Source organism: Rhododendron vialii, chromosome 9a, assembly GCF_030253575.1.
Source record: "Rhododendron vialii isolate Sample 1 chromosome 9a, ASM3025357v1".
Lineage (NCBI taxonomy): Eukaryota > Viridiplantae > Streptophyta > Magnoliopsida > Ericales > Ericaceae > Rhododendron > Rhododendron vialii.
Window position 1 is genome coordinate 26,407,303 of NC_080565.1, and position 16,642 is coordinate 26,423,944.

Below are 16,642 nucleotides of genomic sequence, written 5' to 3' on the forward strand. Positions count from 1 at the left end.
ATTTTTTTTATAAACTGCTAGATAGACATAAGATCTACGCAATAATCGATTTATCTATTGTGCAATCAATTGTCTCATTGAAATCTTTTTACGTCGTAGTCCTTCTTCCACCCGCGAATAAAATAACTAAGGCTAGCTGGGCTTCATAATATTAATCGTTAGCATTTAACAAAAGTTTTGCACTTTTTACAAAGCAACAACAGCGAATTGAGAATTGAAGTGAAACAAAGGGGGAAAATCAAACTTAACTTGAAGCGTAGATTTTATGTAAGTGAAAAAAAGAAGGGTAATTTTATCTTTTTTGCTCGGCAAGGGTAATTTTATTCGCTTGGGGTTGTGAAGAATTTAGGGATAATTTTGGCATTTTGAAACTAAAAAGTAGCATCGGCAAAGGAAGTGAGAGTAATTTTCAGGACCAAAGGGGAAGACAGTGTATTTGTTAGAAATCTTAGGGAGGTCAATATAATTTATCCTATTATTGTACTTTATGTGGCTGTACTTGTAGATTTAAATTCAACTCAAAAGAATTGACAGATTTTAATGTGCTTTTAAACATCAAGGCCCTATAAAAAAAAAAATCAATAGAAGGGTCAAAACAAGTTTTTGAAATCCCTATTTTACCCCTATTTTCTTGGGGTTTTTTGTGGCTATCTTGGGTGGAGGAAGTAATTAATGGATATGCTGTTTTGAGAGGGACACTTTAGTTTGAACGAAGAGTTCAAAGGTATGTCATGCTATAAATGATATGGAGCCCATCTACCCCTTGCATTATTTTATTTTTTTGAACCAGTAAACATATACATCAACAACAAAACAAATACAAAGGACACAAAAGGTCCCATTACAAGAAAAAATTTACAAAAAAAAAAAAGCAAAGGGAAAACAAAAAAAGAAAAACTAGCTTCAATGTCGAAACCCACGTCTCGCACGTAGATTGAAAGATCCTCATCTGCACTAAGTCCGGTCTCATCGCAGTCGAAGCCAAACTGGCTCTTTCACCGTTGCTATTGGAGAGCCCAAGAGTCCGTCACCAAGAGCCATAAACCCAAATCTGGTTCCCCAGTTCTGGGCCCTCCGAATCCAAAAATGATGAAAAAAATGAAAGAACTTAATTTTCTACCTAAAGAGAGTTTTAACCATCTCAACGATAAAAGTAGAAGAGAAGAGGAAAGGGTTTGGAGCTCTAGGGGACTGAGAGGGAGAGAGAAGTAGGAAGAGAACAATAAAAGAGGGGGAGAAAAGAGGTGAGGAAGAAGGGAAGGGGCGGCGACCGGGGGAGAGGGTGGGAACCCAACCCCCCAACACTCTCTCTCTGTCTCTCTTTAGAAGACTCTACCATGCAATATTTCCCCACCTACCTCTCTCTCATCTCTCACACGCCATCTCTCTTTCTCTCCTTGGCTCTCACTCTCTCTCCCTCTTTCACCCAAAAATTTTGCTACACCGCCATAGATCTTTGAAACCCACGCACATCTTGCTCATTCTACTTTTTGGAACATTTAGTTAGAGACTATATCACATGATCAATCTTATGGAATTGCAATGTTATTGGATCACAAATTTCAAGAATTTGGAGATATTGAATATCAAAAATGCTACTTGCACAACCGTTGTATTGATTGTGTGCGTAATTCTGACCATCCCGATGTATTGAGATGCAATAATCTTACTGGTAGTATTCAGCTTGCAGTAACAAACTTTGAACAAAAAGCTAGACTAGCTATAGGGGTGGGCATGCCTGCCACGAAAAACAAAATAAATTCATATAATTAAGCTAAAAATAAATATTTTTATGGGTAATTCTATACATTGGACATTAGTTTGATGAACTGTCAACTAAAAAAAATAAAAATTTAGCGAAAAGTAGGACTTTTTGACATGACAACACAACCCGAAAATGACACGACCCGGACATGACACGAAAGATTTGATAAGTTGAAAAATGTTATGGGATTTTATAAATAAGATTTTGATATATAACACGAAAATGACACGAAATTACCTATTACCCACCCTTAACTAGCTAGATACCTGAATTATAAAATAAAATAAAAAATTGCCTGAAAAGCCTGAGAAATGTTCTCAATCATATCTATGGTTATCTCTACATCATTGGTATACCATAGCCGATTTATGAAAATCAGCCATCCCTATCCCAAAGCACAAGTGTGTGGACATTAAACATGCACATACACATGGTCCATGAATGCTAAACCTTGTGTGTATACTTATGATGGCAAAGTTTTACTTGTTAACGAAGCTCTATTTAATTAGGCCCCATTCCAGAAACCTTCTTAAAAAATAAGCAGCTTATTTCACATTTTCAAGCTCAAAAATAAAGTAAATGAAAAATAATTTTTCAATTTTTTTGCATCGTATAAAAAATCTCATCGAGATCTTCCAAATAAGATCCATAGTACATATTTTTAGATTTCAATAAACCTATAATTTTTGAGCTTAAAATTACCTTCTTAAAAAATAAGGACTTACTTTTTGTTCCGGAACGGAACCTTAATCTGGAATATTCCAATTGGAACAATGCTATGAACACATTTTACTTTAACACTCAGTTTTAGACACACAACTGCATCGAGAGTCCTTCGATGCATGTGGTCCAACATACATTGAGCAGCTTCCAACACAATTGTGTCTGAAATTTGTGTTCTCAATAACATCTTATAATTAGCTTCTTCTTCTTTTTTTAGTAACTGAGGAACAACCCTGCAGCCGAGCCACTATTGGACCAGTCTGCGCAATCCAAACCTCGAGGGAGACTAGCACAGCAACCCACTGCTATGGCCCCCCACTTAAATCATGGTTTGTCTCCAAGGGGAATCGAACCCTGCTATGTTGCAAGCACAAATTCGCCCTTACCATGTTGATTGATCCCAAAAGTCAAAGAGATTCCTATTATACTCTCAATACCCCTGGCTTCCACTAGAAATCCTCCCTTGCAACACACACAAGATCTGAATTTAGATCCTATATTTGGAATTATCAGGCACACAATCGAAAAGGATTTTGAATTCTACTATTACTTGTTTTCTTCTTCTTTTTTAATTAACCTGGGATGTTACCGGGTTGGAAAATCCTACAATACACACTGCAGACCATATTTGGGTCCGTACCATATGGATTACAGACCCCTTGAAATTATACAGAAACTCACAATTTTTGGACATAAATTTATAATAACAATCTCCAATTCATAAATTTTGTATAAAAATTCATAGTAACATTTGCACATAGTTTCATAACATCAACTTTCAATTCATCACATTTACAAGTACGAGATTTTCTCTTAGCATAATCAATTTTTATGCAAATACCATAAAATTTATATATCGATAATATTATATTGTGCACATATATTATGAATTTCTATGCAACTGTAATTAAGTTATGGATTTAAGATGATTCATGCGATGCATACTCACACATCCAAATAAGGACATGTGTTGTAAGTACTCTTTCTGGTCATGTTATAATGTTACGTTACCACAATTAAATTTTAATGGTTTTTCATTAGCTCAAATCCGAAACCCCTTATTTTCAAGGAGTTTAATCACTTAAGATAGAGAGATGAAGTCAAGTTCTAGAATATTCAGCTGCCCCCATATATAATTCGTTGATTTTTTTTTGGTTCTATTTTTTTTTTGGATTGATTTTGCATGAGCTGGCTTTCGTAAATGGGTGCTTGAAAGACTAGCTAAACTTGTAAAGAAGGTTGAATCGAATCAATTGGTTGAAGCTATGCCAGCAAGGCTATGTTAGTTGGGAATTTGGTAAACGTCCTTGTACGCATTTGCACCAATTCCTGTCGCCATATATAACCAAGGCCAAGGGGTACAGCTCTAGATGGTTCATCGATATACGACTTCAATTTTAAAATCCTAAACCATCTGGTACACTTCACCCCTAATTTTATTCATAGCTAGCTATCTTCAATTAGTAGCTAGAATATTCATGATTATGATAAACTCCAAAATATTTGTAAAAAAAAAAAGTATTGTCGGCTTGTTGATCAAGGCAGCTCTCTGCAGTTTATTGTTGACCGCACCGTGTAGCTAGTTTGTGCAATATTTGGATCTACTTTGTTGCAAAATAGTTCAACTTTTAGAACTTGTCGAGTCATCGATGGACTATATAGATCATTAGATCATCTCACCTCTCACCCCCTTGCATAGGAGAACCATGCAAGCATATCCTTACTTCCAACACCAAATTGTGAAGGGCAGGACCAGTAACCCCCACAAGTTGAGCCAGTCTCATGATCACCAGTCGTATTTCAATGCAAGTGGTGTGCCAAACTCTTCTCATTTGTGAAGATCATAAGTGTGTTTGAATTAGGTATTGATACGTATCCGATCAAGACAATTTGTTACTCCCTTTGTTCTCATTTTTTTTGTCCCTCGTCTTATCTCAACCGGATAAAAAATTAATACATTATAACTATTAATTGGCAATACTATTTATATGCAATATAGATTGTTTGATAGATCTTAATGAGCTCTTTTGAACGATCGATATTTTCAAAATTACCTAAAATATTATAGATTGCAAGATATAATCAATTGAAAAATGTCACGGATTCCCAAAAGAGACTAAAGAATGAGAACAAAAGGAATAATTAATAAGAGGTCGGTACCCCCAACGAGCTTTGAAAGGTAAACGATTTCCTTTATTAAAGTCAGCTCACAATGCGTCCTAAAATGCACAACTGTATGGTAGTCCTCAAAAGTAGACCGCACATCGGAACAAAAAATCTAGGTACACAACAATTCAAATACAACACCATCCATAACAACTCGCATACATGTGAAACCCACACGCATTATCGTGTGATAGGACAGTAGAGCAAGCATATTTTATTATGATATTCATGATCATTAGTAGATAGAGAGTGATATTTTGGAGGATTTCTCTATTCAAGATGTCCAAAACGAATTATAATTTCTATCTTCCACAATGCAAATTGTTTTTTGAGAGCGTAATTTAATACTTTTTTATTTATTTAATATGCTTGCCCTAAATCTTGGGCAAGTGTGCGTGTTTAATACAGTATTCAGCAAAATATATATGTATCAACTCTTTGTATGAGGATCAAAAAAAAAACTCTTTGTATAATACTCCAGTACTGCATGTGATTAAACCAATAGAAAAACCGTACTCCAAAATCACAAGCTTTGTCTGGGATCGGAACGCGTGGCATCCCTCGAGCTTGAATTCAGCCGTTTGTACGTTTACCAAAATACAAAACCATGATAATGCAAAGGAGATCCGCAAGCAAGGGTCAATTGACACTTGCAAGGCAGGGTTTGATTTTTCTTAGAAGCAAATCATGATTTAAATGGTGAGTTATGGCGGTGGGTTGAGGCGCGCGTAAGCTGGTCCAGATACTTCGATTATGAAAAAAAGAAGAGATCCGCAAGTAAGTGCAAAAAATGTACTACAACAAATAATATACGTACTAATCTAAAACACCCCGCAAAAAAATTACTACAACAAATAATATACGTACTAACCTAACACTCCCCTCCTTACAGGGGCAGGAGATTCGAGTCCCTCCGTGGGTGGTTTCGGGTCAGGGCTATGGATAGTCCTTGCACCCTCCTACGCTCACCTAACACACCCCGCTACCTATGCCGTGTGAAAAAAAAAATTAATATATGTATTGATAAAAAAAATAATATACGTATTTGTGTGTATGTATGTAGTTGTCGTGTATGTTTTATTCAAAAAACAAGTTTAGCCATTAAAGTACGTTGTAAAATATCAAAAGGCTATAGGATCCTGAGAAATCCTTGTTGAACCTACCCGACAAAAGATTCATTTACAGAAGACTGAAAATGACGAGAATTTAATTTAAATTTACTAATGGAATTTGGAGCAGTACTTTTAATGCATGTGGTCTAGGCCGGAGCTGTTATCATAAATCAAATGCTACTTTTTCAGTGGCGTCTTCAGGTTTTTAATTTAGAGATGGCAAAAATCAAAAACTATGTTGACGTGAATTTCTTTGTAAAGTTTTTTTATTTGGTAGAAATTTATGGGACCGGGTACGTATATTACTGTATAGTGGAGTACTAGTTTATTTGTGTTTAATTATACTACTATATACTTACTTGCAAATCTGGTAAATACTCCTATATATTCACCTACTTTAACTTTCGTATGATGACTCAATACTGAAGAATAACCAAATTATACCTCCCCAGTAGCGGGTTGAGGGTTTCGTGTGTCGTGCTGTGTGCCCATTTTGGGGCCCATCTCGTTCCATTATTTGATCTGAATCATTTATTTTGTTCATCTCGTCGTGTACATAATGCACATAAAATTCAGGTTAGTTGAACATTGGTAACATACTACGTTTTCAGAATGTATTTTTCTTCAAAAAAAACGGTTAAAGAAACAGTTGTAGGCGATTTATTTTAACAAAATTGTAAGTTAAATGCTCACCGATCAAATAGTTACCGATGTTCAATTAACCTCATGAATTTTTACATGGACTAGGTACTTGACAAGATGAACAAAATGACCGGTTTAGACCAAATAATGAGACCTGTGGCAGGGCCCATAACGGGCGCACATCGCACACCCTTGACCCCTTCCCAATAAATAACAACTTAAAATCCCATTAATTAGGATATGAGGCTGCTTCTCCTTCTTGTCCTTCTTCCGGGCTTAGCCACTATAAGTTAATGTGGCCCAATATAACCCAAATCAAAACAGCAAAAAAATATTGCGGCCCAAAATTAAAATCTTCTCATGACATGTCCAAAGCCGAAGCGTCATACCCTGTCCATATAAACTCTAATACTACTAGACAAAATGACGGTTCAGGACGTGTTTTGATAATTAATATCCATCAAAGATATTTTTAGTATTAACAAATATTCTCATCATATCCTTGACGGATATTAATTATTAAAACACGTCATTGACGGTCATTTTTCCCACATTTTCCTCATCAGTATTAATTAAGGCTATTAGCCCTGGGATTTCCCTCTCCTAATAATCTCCCGCTTGAGTTCCATATGCAAGACAACGACAGCATCTTCGATGTTCACAAATACTATATTTGATGACGTTTTCAAGCTTTTTGTGGAGTCTTCGTAATGAACCGCTCCTCTCCAATCCCTTTTTATATAGTATTTAAAGGATTGAACCGTGCTTTCTTGGCCTTTTGTGGGCCTTTTTTCTAACTAGGCCCACTTTGACGATTGAAATCATTCATCTTTTAGAGCTCAAGAACAGCAACTTTGCAAAAATGCATGATAGTGATCGAATTAATATCGACAAGTATATGGTTGAAGCGCATTTTACATTGAGAAAAAATAGGTTTGATCTAATCCGTTATGTACAAATTAATTTAGATTCTAAAAGGAATATTTAAATATCCGTCCTCTTTATCCATGAGATGTAAGAATTCATCCCGCCCTTTTTTCATACTTATGTTTTCATCCTTTTAGTGTGTGAATTATCTTTCTTACCTTTTTTACTATGATATACATATATTATGTTATATTGCTTTCCTAATTTAGTGGGATTGGATTGAATTGTTTTTCCAATTTAGTGAGATTGGATTGGATTATTTTCCTAATTTAATGTGATTTGGTAAATTTCAATGACTGATTACTTTTTTTATTGTTTATTATGGAATGTATTTGAGGAATCGATATTTTTAGGAATATAACATGATAAGTTAACCACATCTTTGCATTTTTTCTTCATTCTTCGAGTTGGCTAAAGGAACATGGCTAAATTACCATAAAAAATATATAACATAACATCCTCAAACCGTTACATGGTTAAACCATGACATTACATGGTTAATTACTTATGATTACATCCTAAAATTCTTGACCTATATAGAAAAGAATTTGGGGATGTAAATTACTTATGATTACATCCTAAAATTCTCGGCTTATATAGATAAGAATTTTGGGATGTAAATTACTTATGATTACATCTTAAAATACTTATGATTTCATCCTAAAATTCTTGGCCTATATAGACAAGAATTTTGGGATTAAATTCCTTATGATTACATCCTAAAATTCTTGGCCTATATAGACAAGAATTTTGGGATGTAAAATACTTATGATTGCATCCTAAAATTCTTGGCCTGTATAAAAAAGAATTTTGGGATGTAAATTACTTATGATTACATCCTAAAATACTTATGATTTCATCCTAAAATTCTCGGCCTATATAGACAAGAATTTTGGGATGTAAATTACTTATGATTACATCCTAAAATACTTATGATTTCATCCTAAAATTCTTGGCCTATATAGACAAGAATTTTGGGATGTAAATTACTTATGTTTACATTACAAAATTCTCGGCCTATATAGACAAGAATTTTGGGATGTAAACATAATTATTTGTACATCTCAAACTATCCTTATATGAATTGGTCCACGCAACGGCCTAACAAATTTCGCCGAACTAGTTTCATGGTAAACGGTCCAAATAATTAACCTTGAAATAGTTTCATGGTAAATGGTCTAAATAATTAACCATAAAATGATAGGAACATACAGTCATATTTCATGATAAATGTTACAAATAATTTACCATGAAATCGAAAAGCTTGTATTACATATATGGTATAAAATATATAACTATATACAATTAACAACACTCAAAGGGCAATATCGGTATTAAAAGTATGAGAAGGATATGAAATCATAAGTTGCTAAAAAGGACGGGATGAAATCATAAGTGAAGAGCATTAGCATTAGCAGCTAGCAAGAGTAATGACTTACAAATTAATTTAGATTTCTAAAATAAGACCCATGTTACCCTATATCGTTCAAGTTGGTACTTTCAATGGTTCATGTGTGGACGTGTAGCTGACATCCCGAATATTTAAATTCCATGCAGGTGTGTTTTACTAAATAAAATAAGTATTGAAAATTTTCAAATAAGTACTTAATTTTTAAATTAAAGATGATGTATTTTGAGAGAATGACATGTCTCGTAAAACAGAAAATAAATACTTAAAAAATACGGAAATGATACTCACACAACCGTTGTGTGTGTTGTGTAACTAATTCTGACCGTTCAGATGTGTTTAGACGCTCTAGATTTTAAAAAAAAACTCTTCCAATGAAAAGTTTAACTCTTCCAAGGAAAAGTTTGAACGAATCTTGACCATTTATTACTACAATGGACAGATGGAGATTGGTTGTGTTTGATGTTTTGCACAACCGTTGTGCATGTAGCATGTTTGTAAAAAATAAGAACTTAGCAAAACGAGGGCAAAAAAAAAGTATCTTCAAGTCTCATAATCTCCTATAATCCTCTTTTCTCAAGATTTCTGAATTTCTTAAGCTGAAGTTATTATTACATAGTAGAATTTTTAGCTCCTAATATTGCCTTTTTAATTTTACCCAATATCTTTCTTGCATTTCTTATTCAAATTCCTTTTCCAGCTGGTTATAGTTGTGCTAAATCTATTTAATTTCAAACTCACAAGTTTGCAATTGTATCATTTGTTCATGAACTCTCTGCTTTCTATGGTATGATAATTAATTAGTAATAACTTCTTACGAACATGCCTTTTTTCCTCATTAGGTAATTAGTAAATTAAATTTCTTAGGCACAAAAGTTTCCTACATGTGTTTTTGTTACCAATCCCGAACATATATTTGAAAATCTTCTGCTTTATTTGCAATCAATACCGTTCTAAGTCAATACTCCATTAAAGAGAAGAAAATTCAATGCACGCCAAAATAATAATTATATTTTGAGCATTTCATACACAGAATCTATAAAAGCAAATATTTTTTTCATTCAAAACTGTTATATATTGCCCCATAAATCATATAGTCCGATAGTCATGAAGCCATCTTGTTTCTCTCTGTAAATAAAGAGCTGCGTAATCCACCTTCATCATCCTAGAAGATCTATAGAAATGGGTTTAAAAGATCTCAAGAATAAGATTTTGATTTTGGGTATGCATTCATATGTTTTTCCACGTACTTACATACTACTTAGATTACTTTTAAGCACACCGATTTATATTTTCCGTTGCAACAATGCCTCGCTCTCTCTCGATCACACGGGACTTTTTTTTTTTCTTTTTCTTTGCAGGGTGGAAAAAATCGAAGGACGAATCAGTTGATAGAAAGCCTCCGGCAAAACCTGATGAAGTTAAGGATCAGGGCAAAGACGAAGACGGAGATCAAAACAAAAGCAGTGAAGAATCAACTACTAGTAATATAACTGAGAAAATGAAGGGGGTTAGTGTGAATGATGAAGATCCATCATCTGGACCTTCTCAAGAAGCAGATGGTGCCCCAATTTATGCTTCACAACAACACTACCCTGATCAGGGTCTGGAATGGAGACGTTATTGGAGGCATGCAAGCAGTGGTGACCACAATTGGCAAGAAAATATGACCAACGATATGGTTAATGATTTTTTTAAGCCTCCATATTAATTACTTTTGGAAATAAGCTAAAGTTTTTTTTTTCACTAATATGGTTCAAGTGATAAGAGATGGATATTTGCTCATATTGGAGAAAATAAGGAAAAAGAAGTGATCTCTTCTGGGTATCTATTTGCTTCATATACAAAGACGAGCAGACAAAGTATTAAATTGATACAGTTTGTTGATGCATAGAAAAATGTGAATCAATCTCCTCGAGACGACTATTATCTTTAATAGTCCAATCTGATTTTCATGGATTTGAATTTTGTTATTTGCCATGGTTCCAATTACAAATTTGTTGCTTCCACGCTATTTAGGGTGAGTTTGGATTACCAATTCAAACTACATATGCAGTAGCCACCTAAAAACAAAATGATGTGTCCATTCACAGATCCAAGTCCTAGTATACGTAGGTTCGTTCTACTAAAGGAAATAAGTATTTATTTTTTAAATAAGTACTTATTTTTTTGAATTAAAGGTAATAATTGTGAGAGAATGACATGTCTCGTAAAACGAAAAATACGTACTTAAAAAATAAGAATCTTAACAAAACGGAACCGTAATAATACAACAATTAGTTAAAAAGATTCAAGATTTTCACTCTTTTTTGTCATATTAAGTGCCATTTTTGTCCGACTTTTATGGTGATGTAAAAAAGCTCCAATTTGCCAATGTTTCACCTTAGGTGATGGTCAATTCTCAGTATAAAAAACAGAATAGGCTTTATAGCATCTTTTTCTAAAACTCGAGCAGTTTCTTGCTTCAGATATGAAACTTTGAATGCTGAAAATAAAACAAAAAAGAATCCTCAAGAAACCTCAATGAAACAGCTACTCCAAATATAATCATGTAATGGCATATGGTCCAAGATCTGAAGGAGGCCCACAAATTCCACATGCAATGCAACCCTATCAGCTCCACCTTCTTCGATCCTCTTCCTCATCCACAGGAGTATACCAGGACGGCCGCCGCTTGGAGTTGCTCAACCTGTAGTTCAACAGCACCTCTTCATCGGAAAGCGCCCTAGTGGCCACGAGAACAAGCGTCTTCAAAATAGGAACATCATCAGATCCACTATTGCCGGATCCCCATGATTTAAACCAAAAACGACCAAACCTCTTCATCCTCGCTTCCTCACCACCTCCAAAAGCAACATTTGGTATATATGTTCTCATATCCTTTTCTGTTAAGGGAAAATCATAAGGACAAACCATGACATTCGGGACCATTCCCTTTGCAGGGTGGTTGGAAAAATGGGCTAAAGCTAGTGGGTTTCTCCGCTCCAACACATCACCACTTGTTGCCACTCTTGTGGGTTGCAAAGGTTTACTGAGCATCTTCCACATCCGGTCAGAACCTTTGTCAGCATCCTGAGCACCCGCCGTAGGCCCCGTGCGACGTCCAATAACACTTGAGATGTCCCACACTTCACGAGTTTCACCTCCGGCACCCCAGGGCTGTGCATTGATCACAGTTCCGTCGTACCTTGTGATCAAGTAAGGGTTCTGTGCATCGACTTTTGGGTATCCAGGAATATAACGGTAGTAAGCTGGAGAGTACACTATGCCAGGGTAGATTGCAATCACTGCACCAACATCAGATTGGCCATGCACGAATAAACCTCGACCAGCCTCCTCATGTGTGATTTGAGATGGTTTGAGCTCAAGAGTATAGCCCATGAGATTCTTCAGCTTCTGTGACAGCTCGGCAGGTTTTAAAGGTTTTGTATCAGGTACAGCTGTGCTGAAAATTCACTCTAATCAGATTCCGGCAATAAAAATTAGCTATCATCAGTGAGTTTCGTGCCATGCCATAAATACAAATGCTTCAGAGGGCGAAGTAAGCTAATGTGATTAAAACTGGTTTACAGACACGTACAGCAGTAACGATCTGTAGTTTTCTTCTCTTTCCATTGCATGCAATCAGAAGTATTGGCAGAACAACATGGCACTACCATTATCATAATACTAGATCACGTACGAGCACACATGAAATCTTTCCAGCCAATGTTAGCATATATGAAAAGGCGAAAACAGGGATAAGTATCAGTGACATATGGATCAAATAACTTTAAATGATCTAAGAGGGGTGAAAACACATGATCATAGCAAGCGCCAAACAATTGCTAGGAAGTAAGGAACCATTATATGAAAAGCATTTACTATTGATTTTCCCCCAGTTTCCAGCGCTACACTTTTCAATACCCCAACTCCCACAATCACTGTTTATTCAAGAAAATTCACTGAATGGTTGTTGGCTTTACCGACAGAGCATGAAATCAACAACATTCTCATCTTATATTTCTTTTTGGCATATTTTATGCATGCCCGGCACAAGAAGAATTGAAGAATAGATTCCAGAAGTTTCAAACACTAAGGAAGTGAAATTGAATCATCTAAAAACTTGTAGACAAAATTATCCAACAATTTCAAATGTACAATGCCCATGAAAACTCACCAGGACTGTTTTCTGAGGGGCTCGTCCTTCCAACAGCAAGGCTAAGGCCACTGCGGGTCTGAGTATTCTTTTGTGAATTTGATTCAGCTGATTCATTTATGCTCTTGGAATCAGGAAGAAGGATTTCATCCATCCACGTGCTGAAGGTTTTAATTTGAGAATGGATGTTATCTTGAACCTGCTTCTGTTGGTCAGCAAGGGAGGCCTTGCCAGCCATATCAATGATCTCCTCCGCATCTTTTTCATCAGCATTCTTTCCTAACCGATTATAACTAGATATTTAATGTACAAAGGATTAGGACTGCATGACAATTAGTATAAAAGCAACTACATGGCAAAAAAGGCTGCATCAAATGCATATGAAGGCACATGGTATGGATTAGAGAACCAATGCATGGGATTCGGACCTGGTGTAAAGGAACAGACGGTTTATATCAGCCTCAAACTGAAGTTGCCTTGGATCTCTAGCAAATGTGGGACTTTTAGCAAGAGTTCTCACACCCTGATAGCAAAATCGAAAACCCAAAGACTTAATTAAGATGATGAAATAATCAGATAGTTATTTTAACAAAGTGGTGCTCCATGTCTAATATAGGATAATCTATAAACTAACAAAATCAGCAGTACTGTAATATGATATGTACTATTATTGCATCCTATTTGGTTGTACTCTATGTAGCACCGACACGGACACACAACACGACATGGATGGGACACCGACACTCCAACACATAAATTTCCAAAAATTGGACGACACAACATGTTTTAAAACTATTGCGTAGGCTTTTATATGAATGAAAATGGTATATAAGGCTCTAAGTAAATATATCATAGCATATATATCTTAAATCACATGTATCATTACATAATTCACAAAAGTACTTTTTTTTTTTTTTTGAACATGTGATTTAAGATATATACATAAGGTGTTTCACCATTTATCTTTATAATCAATTAATCATAAACCATCATCCTCGCGCAAAAAGTAAGACTTCCCTAAGATTTAATTAGAGTCTACTATTTTGGTTAACAACACCGACTTGTTGGCGTGTGTCTCCAGAGTGTCCGGAGCATTTTTCAGAATGTCCCTGGAGTGTCCAAACAAAAAACATTGAGAAAAAATACAGCACCTCATATTTGAGCGTCGGACACATGTCCAGAGAGTATCGGCGTCCGCCAAGTGTCCAACATCAGAAAGTGTTGGCATCCTCATCTAAGCTACAACCATCTAATTGATGTGTCTTTTGACTCTTTTCTTAACTTCCCAACATATCCAGTATGCAGAATCCGGATATTGAAACAAAACATGTGTCGCGCCCCCCCCCCCCCCCCCCCCCCATACCAATTCTATACAACTTTCATATCCTAAAAAAAAAAAGGTTGTGTAACTCTTTGTTCTAGATCTATCCATCCAATAAGAGTATTGAAGATAATGGAGCAAAAAAGGAGCAAGGTAACTCCAAGGTGCAGTAAGTGAATAAAAAGGTAGTGACAAATAAACATACAATACATTATACGTTAGAATTCCACACAAAGAGAAAACACGCACCACATACATTAAAGCTAGAAACTCATGTCAAAGTATGTAATTTGTGTCCAGTTATTTTGACTGATGTCACTACCAACCTACTAAACGACCACCACACAGATTTCAAATGGCAGAATAACAGGTTGTTTGTGATTCCATTTATGTTGTTCGTATAATGCAAAACAACGATTCAAATCGACTATAAATATGTACAATAGCCTTGAATGCAATGAAGACAATTGATTCAGGCCAACAAAAAAAAAGAGGATAATGGGGTTCGCTTCCTGAAAAGAACCATTTCGAAGAAGTTGATTTACTATGTTTGACGATTTTTGGCAAAGAATAGATAATTTCAAAAACCTCATCAAAGTTACAACTCCATCGAACAATCACACACACCCATCTAAATCAGTCATTTCAGTATTTTCCTCCATTGACCAGAAATAAGCTTTCTTCCTGAACAGCAAGATTGGAAGGAAATGTGGCCAACAATTTAGAATCATGTTCGAGACACATTTACAGTATTTTACACTATTTGGATTAGTGGCTTAAAAAAGCCAAACCAGCTTTAAAATTATATTGAACTCGGGCAGAATCCGAATTTGAGTAGGATCACATGACCCCATCAAGACCCACATGGATCCACCCGTCCATTTCCTGGTATGTGTCATTTACCACAGCTCAACTAACACCGTAATTCCAATCTCTCTGGAAACAAAACCAGTCACTCTTCTTAAGCAAATAAATTTAACAAATTGCAGCAAGAAAGTGGTCATCAAACTTTTCCCCTTTCCCACTGATTACTCAAATTATTTGAGCCAAATACACAAAAGAATGCATTTTTCCTCAAAAGAAAGCAAAACCATGAGACGCATCTCAATAACACAGTTACTTATGCGATCGAACTTGGATCGAAATTTTGAAAAATGACCTTTAAAAATGCTCAGCGAAATATAGTCGCATTGAGATCAAAGAGCGAGAGAGAGTACCTCTTGGAATTTCTGGAAAAGAAAAGCCATGAGAGAGAGAGAGAGAGAGAGAGAGAGAGAGAGAGAGAGCGCGCGCGCGCTGCAGCAGGGGATCCTGTCTTTGTTCTTCGTCTCTCTCTCTCTGTGCGTTGATTTTGGGGTTTTGGTTCCAAAAGCACAGAACTAAAACCCTACTTTCGGAGCGCGATCGTTCCAAGTGGATTCGGTTCGATCCGAAGTCCGACCCTTCTCTAGTTCAGAACTTCCATAGACACCGTCCGTGTGTGCAAACAGGCTCACTCCAGATTCCGTACAGATAATTTAAGTTGTTCAATGATTTTAAAAAAAATTGAGTGGGCATGTAGAAAATTAATTTAAATAGTATGTGTAGGAGCTCGATCAAATCTTCTAATTTTAATTCAGATTTCATTGAATATGTGTAGATGCTCAATCGAATCTTTGAAAAATGAAAAATCAAAAGATTCGATCAAAGCATCTACACATATCCAATGAAGCTGATTCTTACGGGCCCACTCGGGTTTTTTTTTTCAAAATTATTAAACAGCTCAAACTTTCCGTGCAAGACCCAGAGTGGATCCAACGTGTCAGTATGTCCACCATTGGTGTCTTTATCAATTTCGTTTCTAGTAGTAGGATACAGAAACAAGAGTTTTTAGGTCCAAAAAAGGTACTATGTGAAGAAAATATATAAACAAAAAAAAAAAGGGAAGAAGAAAGAATGATTTAACCCTCATTCCTCGTGCCAACCAAACATGAGTGAAATGGCAAAGATAATTTCAATGAATACTTGCGCGCCTGTACATGTGGCTAAGGTGACTTCTTTTGTTAATTTCCTCTTTTTCCCTTCTTTCCACACAACCGTTGTGTAAGTACAAAAAAGTCACAAGCCTACAAACAGACATCCAATGCAACCACATGACCAGAAAAACTTCTTCAAACAAACATACTCGGAACTCAGAAGAGAGTCCATCTATGGTACACAAATTGTTTTTTGTGAATGGTACCCAAAAATCACTTTAGTGGTAAGTATTCTCCATTGAGTACTAAGTATTTCATAAGAAGCGATAAGTATATCACATTGAGTAGTAAGTATACAATTCTTACCACTCAATAGGGATACCTACCATTCCATTTAAAATACTTACCACTCAATGTGGAAGTATTTCATATGAAGTGGTAAGTATTTCACAATGAGTGATAAGTATTATTATACATATAAAATA

General features: G+C 35.6%; 2 protein-coding genes across 2 annotated transcripts; one reads left to right on the forward strand and one right to left on the reverse strand.

Moving 5' to 3' along the window:
* Positions 1 to 9,744: 9,744 nt before the first annotated feature.
* On the forward strand, positions 9,745 to 10,476 carry LOC131302053 (uncharacterized). The gene is made up of 2 exons (XM_058328630.1): positions 9,745 to 9,965; positions 10,105 to 10,476. The coding sequence occupies exons 1-2, from the start codon at positions 9,926 to 9,928 to the stop codon at positions 10,452 to 10,454; spliced, it is 390 nt and encodes a 129-aa protein (XP_058184613.1). The 5' UTR covers positions 9,745 to 9,925; the 3' UTR covers positions 10,455 to 10,476.
* A 674-nt stretch (positions 10,477 to 11,150) lies between these two features.
* Positions 11,151 to 15,576, reverse strand: LOC131302047 (uncharacterized). The gene is made up of 5 exons (XM_058328619.1): positions 15,496 to 15,576; positions 15,420 to 15,461; positions 13,310 to 13,404; positions 12,903 to 13,174; positions 11,151 to 12,183 (listed from the first exon to the last, which is right to left on the reverse strand). Exons 2-5 carry the CDS (start codon positions 15,447 to 15,449, stop codon positions 11,357 to 11,359), a joined length of 1,224 nt encoding a protein of 407 aa, XP_058184602.1. The 5' UTR covers positions 15,450 to 15,461; positions 15,496 to 15,576; the 3' UTR covers positions 11,151 to 11,356.
* Between the last annotated feature and the right edge of the window lie 1,066 nt (positions 15,577 to 16,642).

What these genes read in the sequence shown, in the direction of transcription:
- LOC131302053 (XM_058328630.1), top strand. Translation starts at nt 9,926, where the DNA reads ATGGGTTTAAAAGATCTCAAGAATAAGATTTTGATTTTGG. An exon ending in GAATAAGATTTTGATTTTGG is followed by an intron (nt 9,966 to 10,104) that starts GTATGCATTCAT and finishes TTTTCTTTGCAG; the next exon opens with GGTGGAAAAAATCGAAGGAC.
- LOC131302047 (XM_058328619.1), bottom strand. Translation starts at nt 15,449, where the DNA reads ATGGCTTTTCTTTTCCAGAAATTCCAAGAG. An exon ending in TTTTCCAGAAATTCCAAGAG is followed by an intron (nt 13,405 to 15,419) that starts GTACTCTCTCTC and finishes TTTTGCTATCAG; the next exon opens with GGTGTGAGAACTCTTGCTAA. An exon ending in CGTCTGTTCCTTTACACCAG is followed by an intron (nt 13,175 to 13,309) that starts GTCCGAATCCCA and finishes TTAAATATCTAG; the next exon opens with TTATAATCGGTTAGGAAAGA.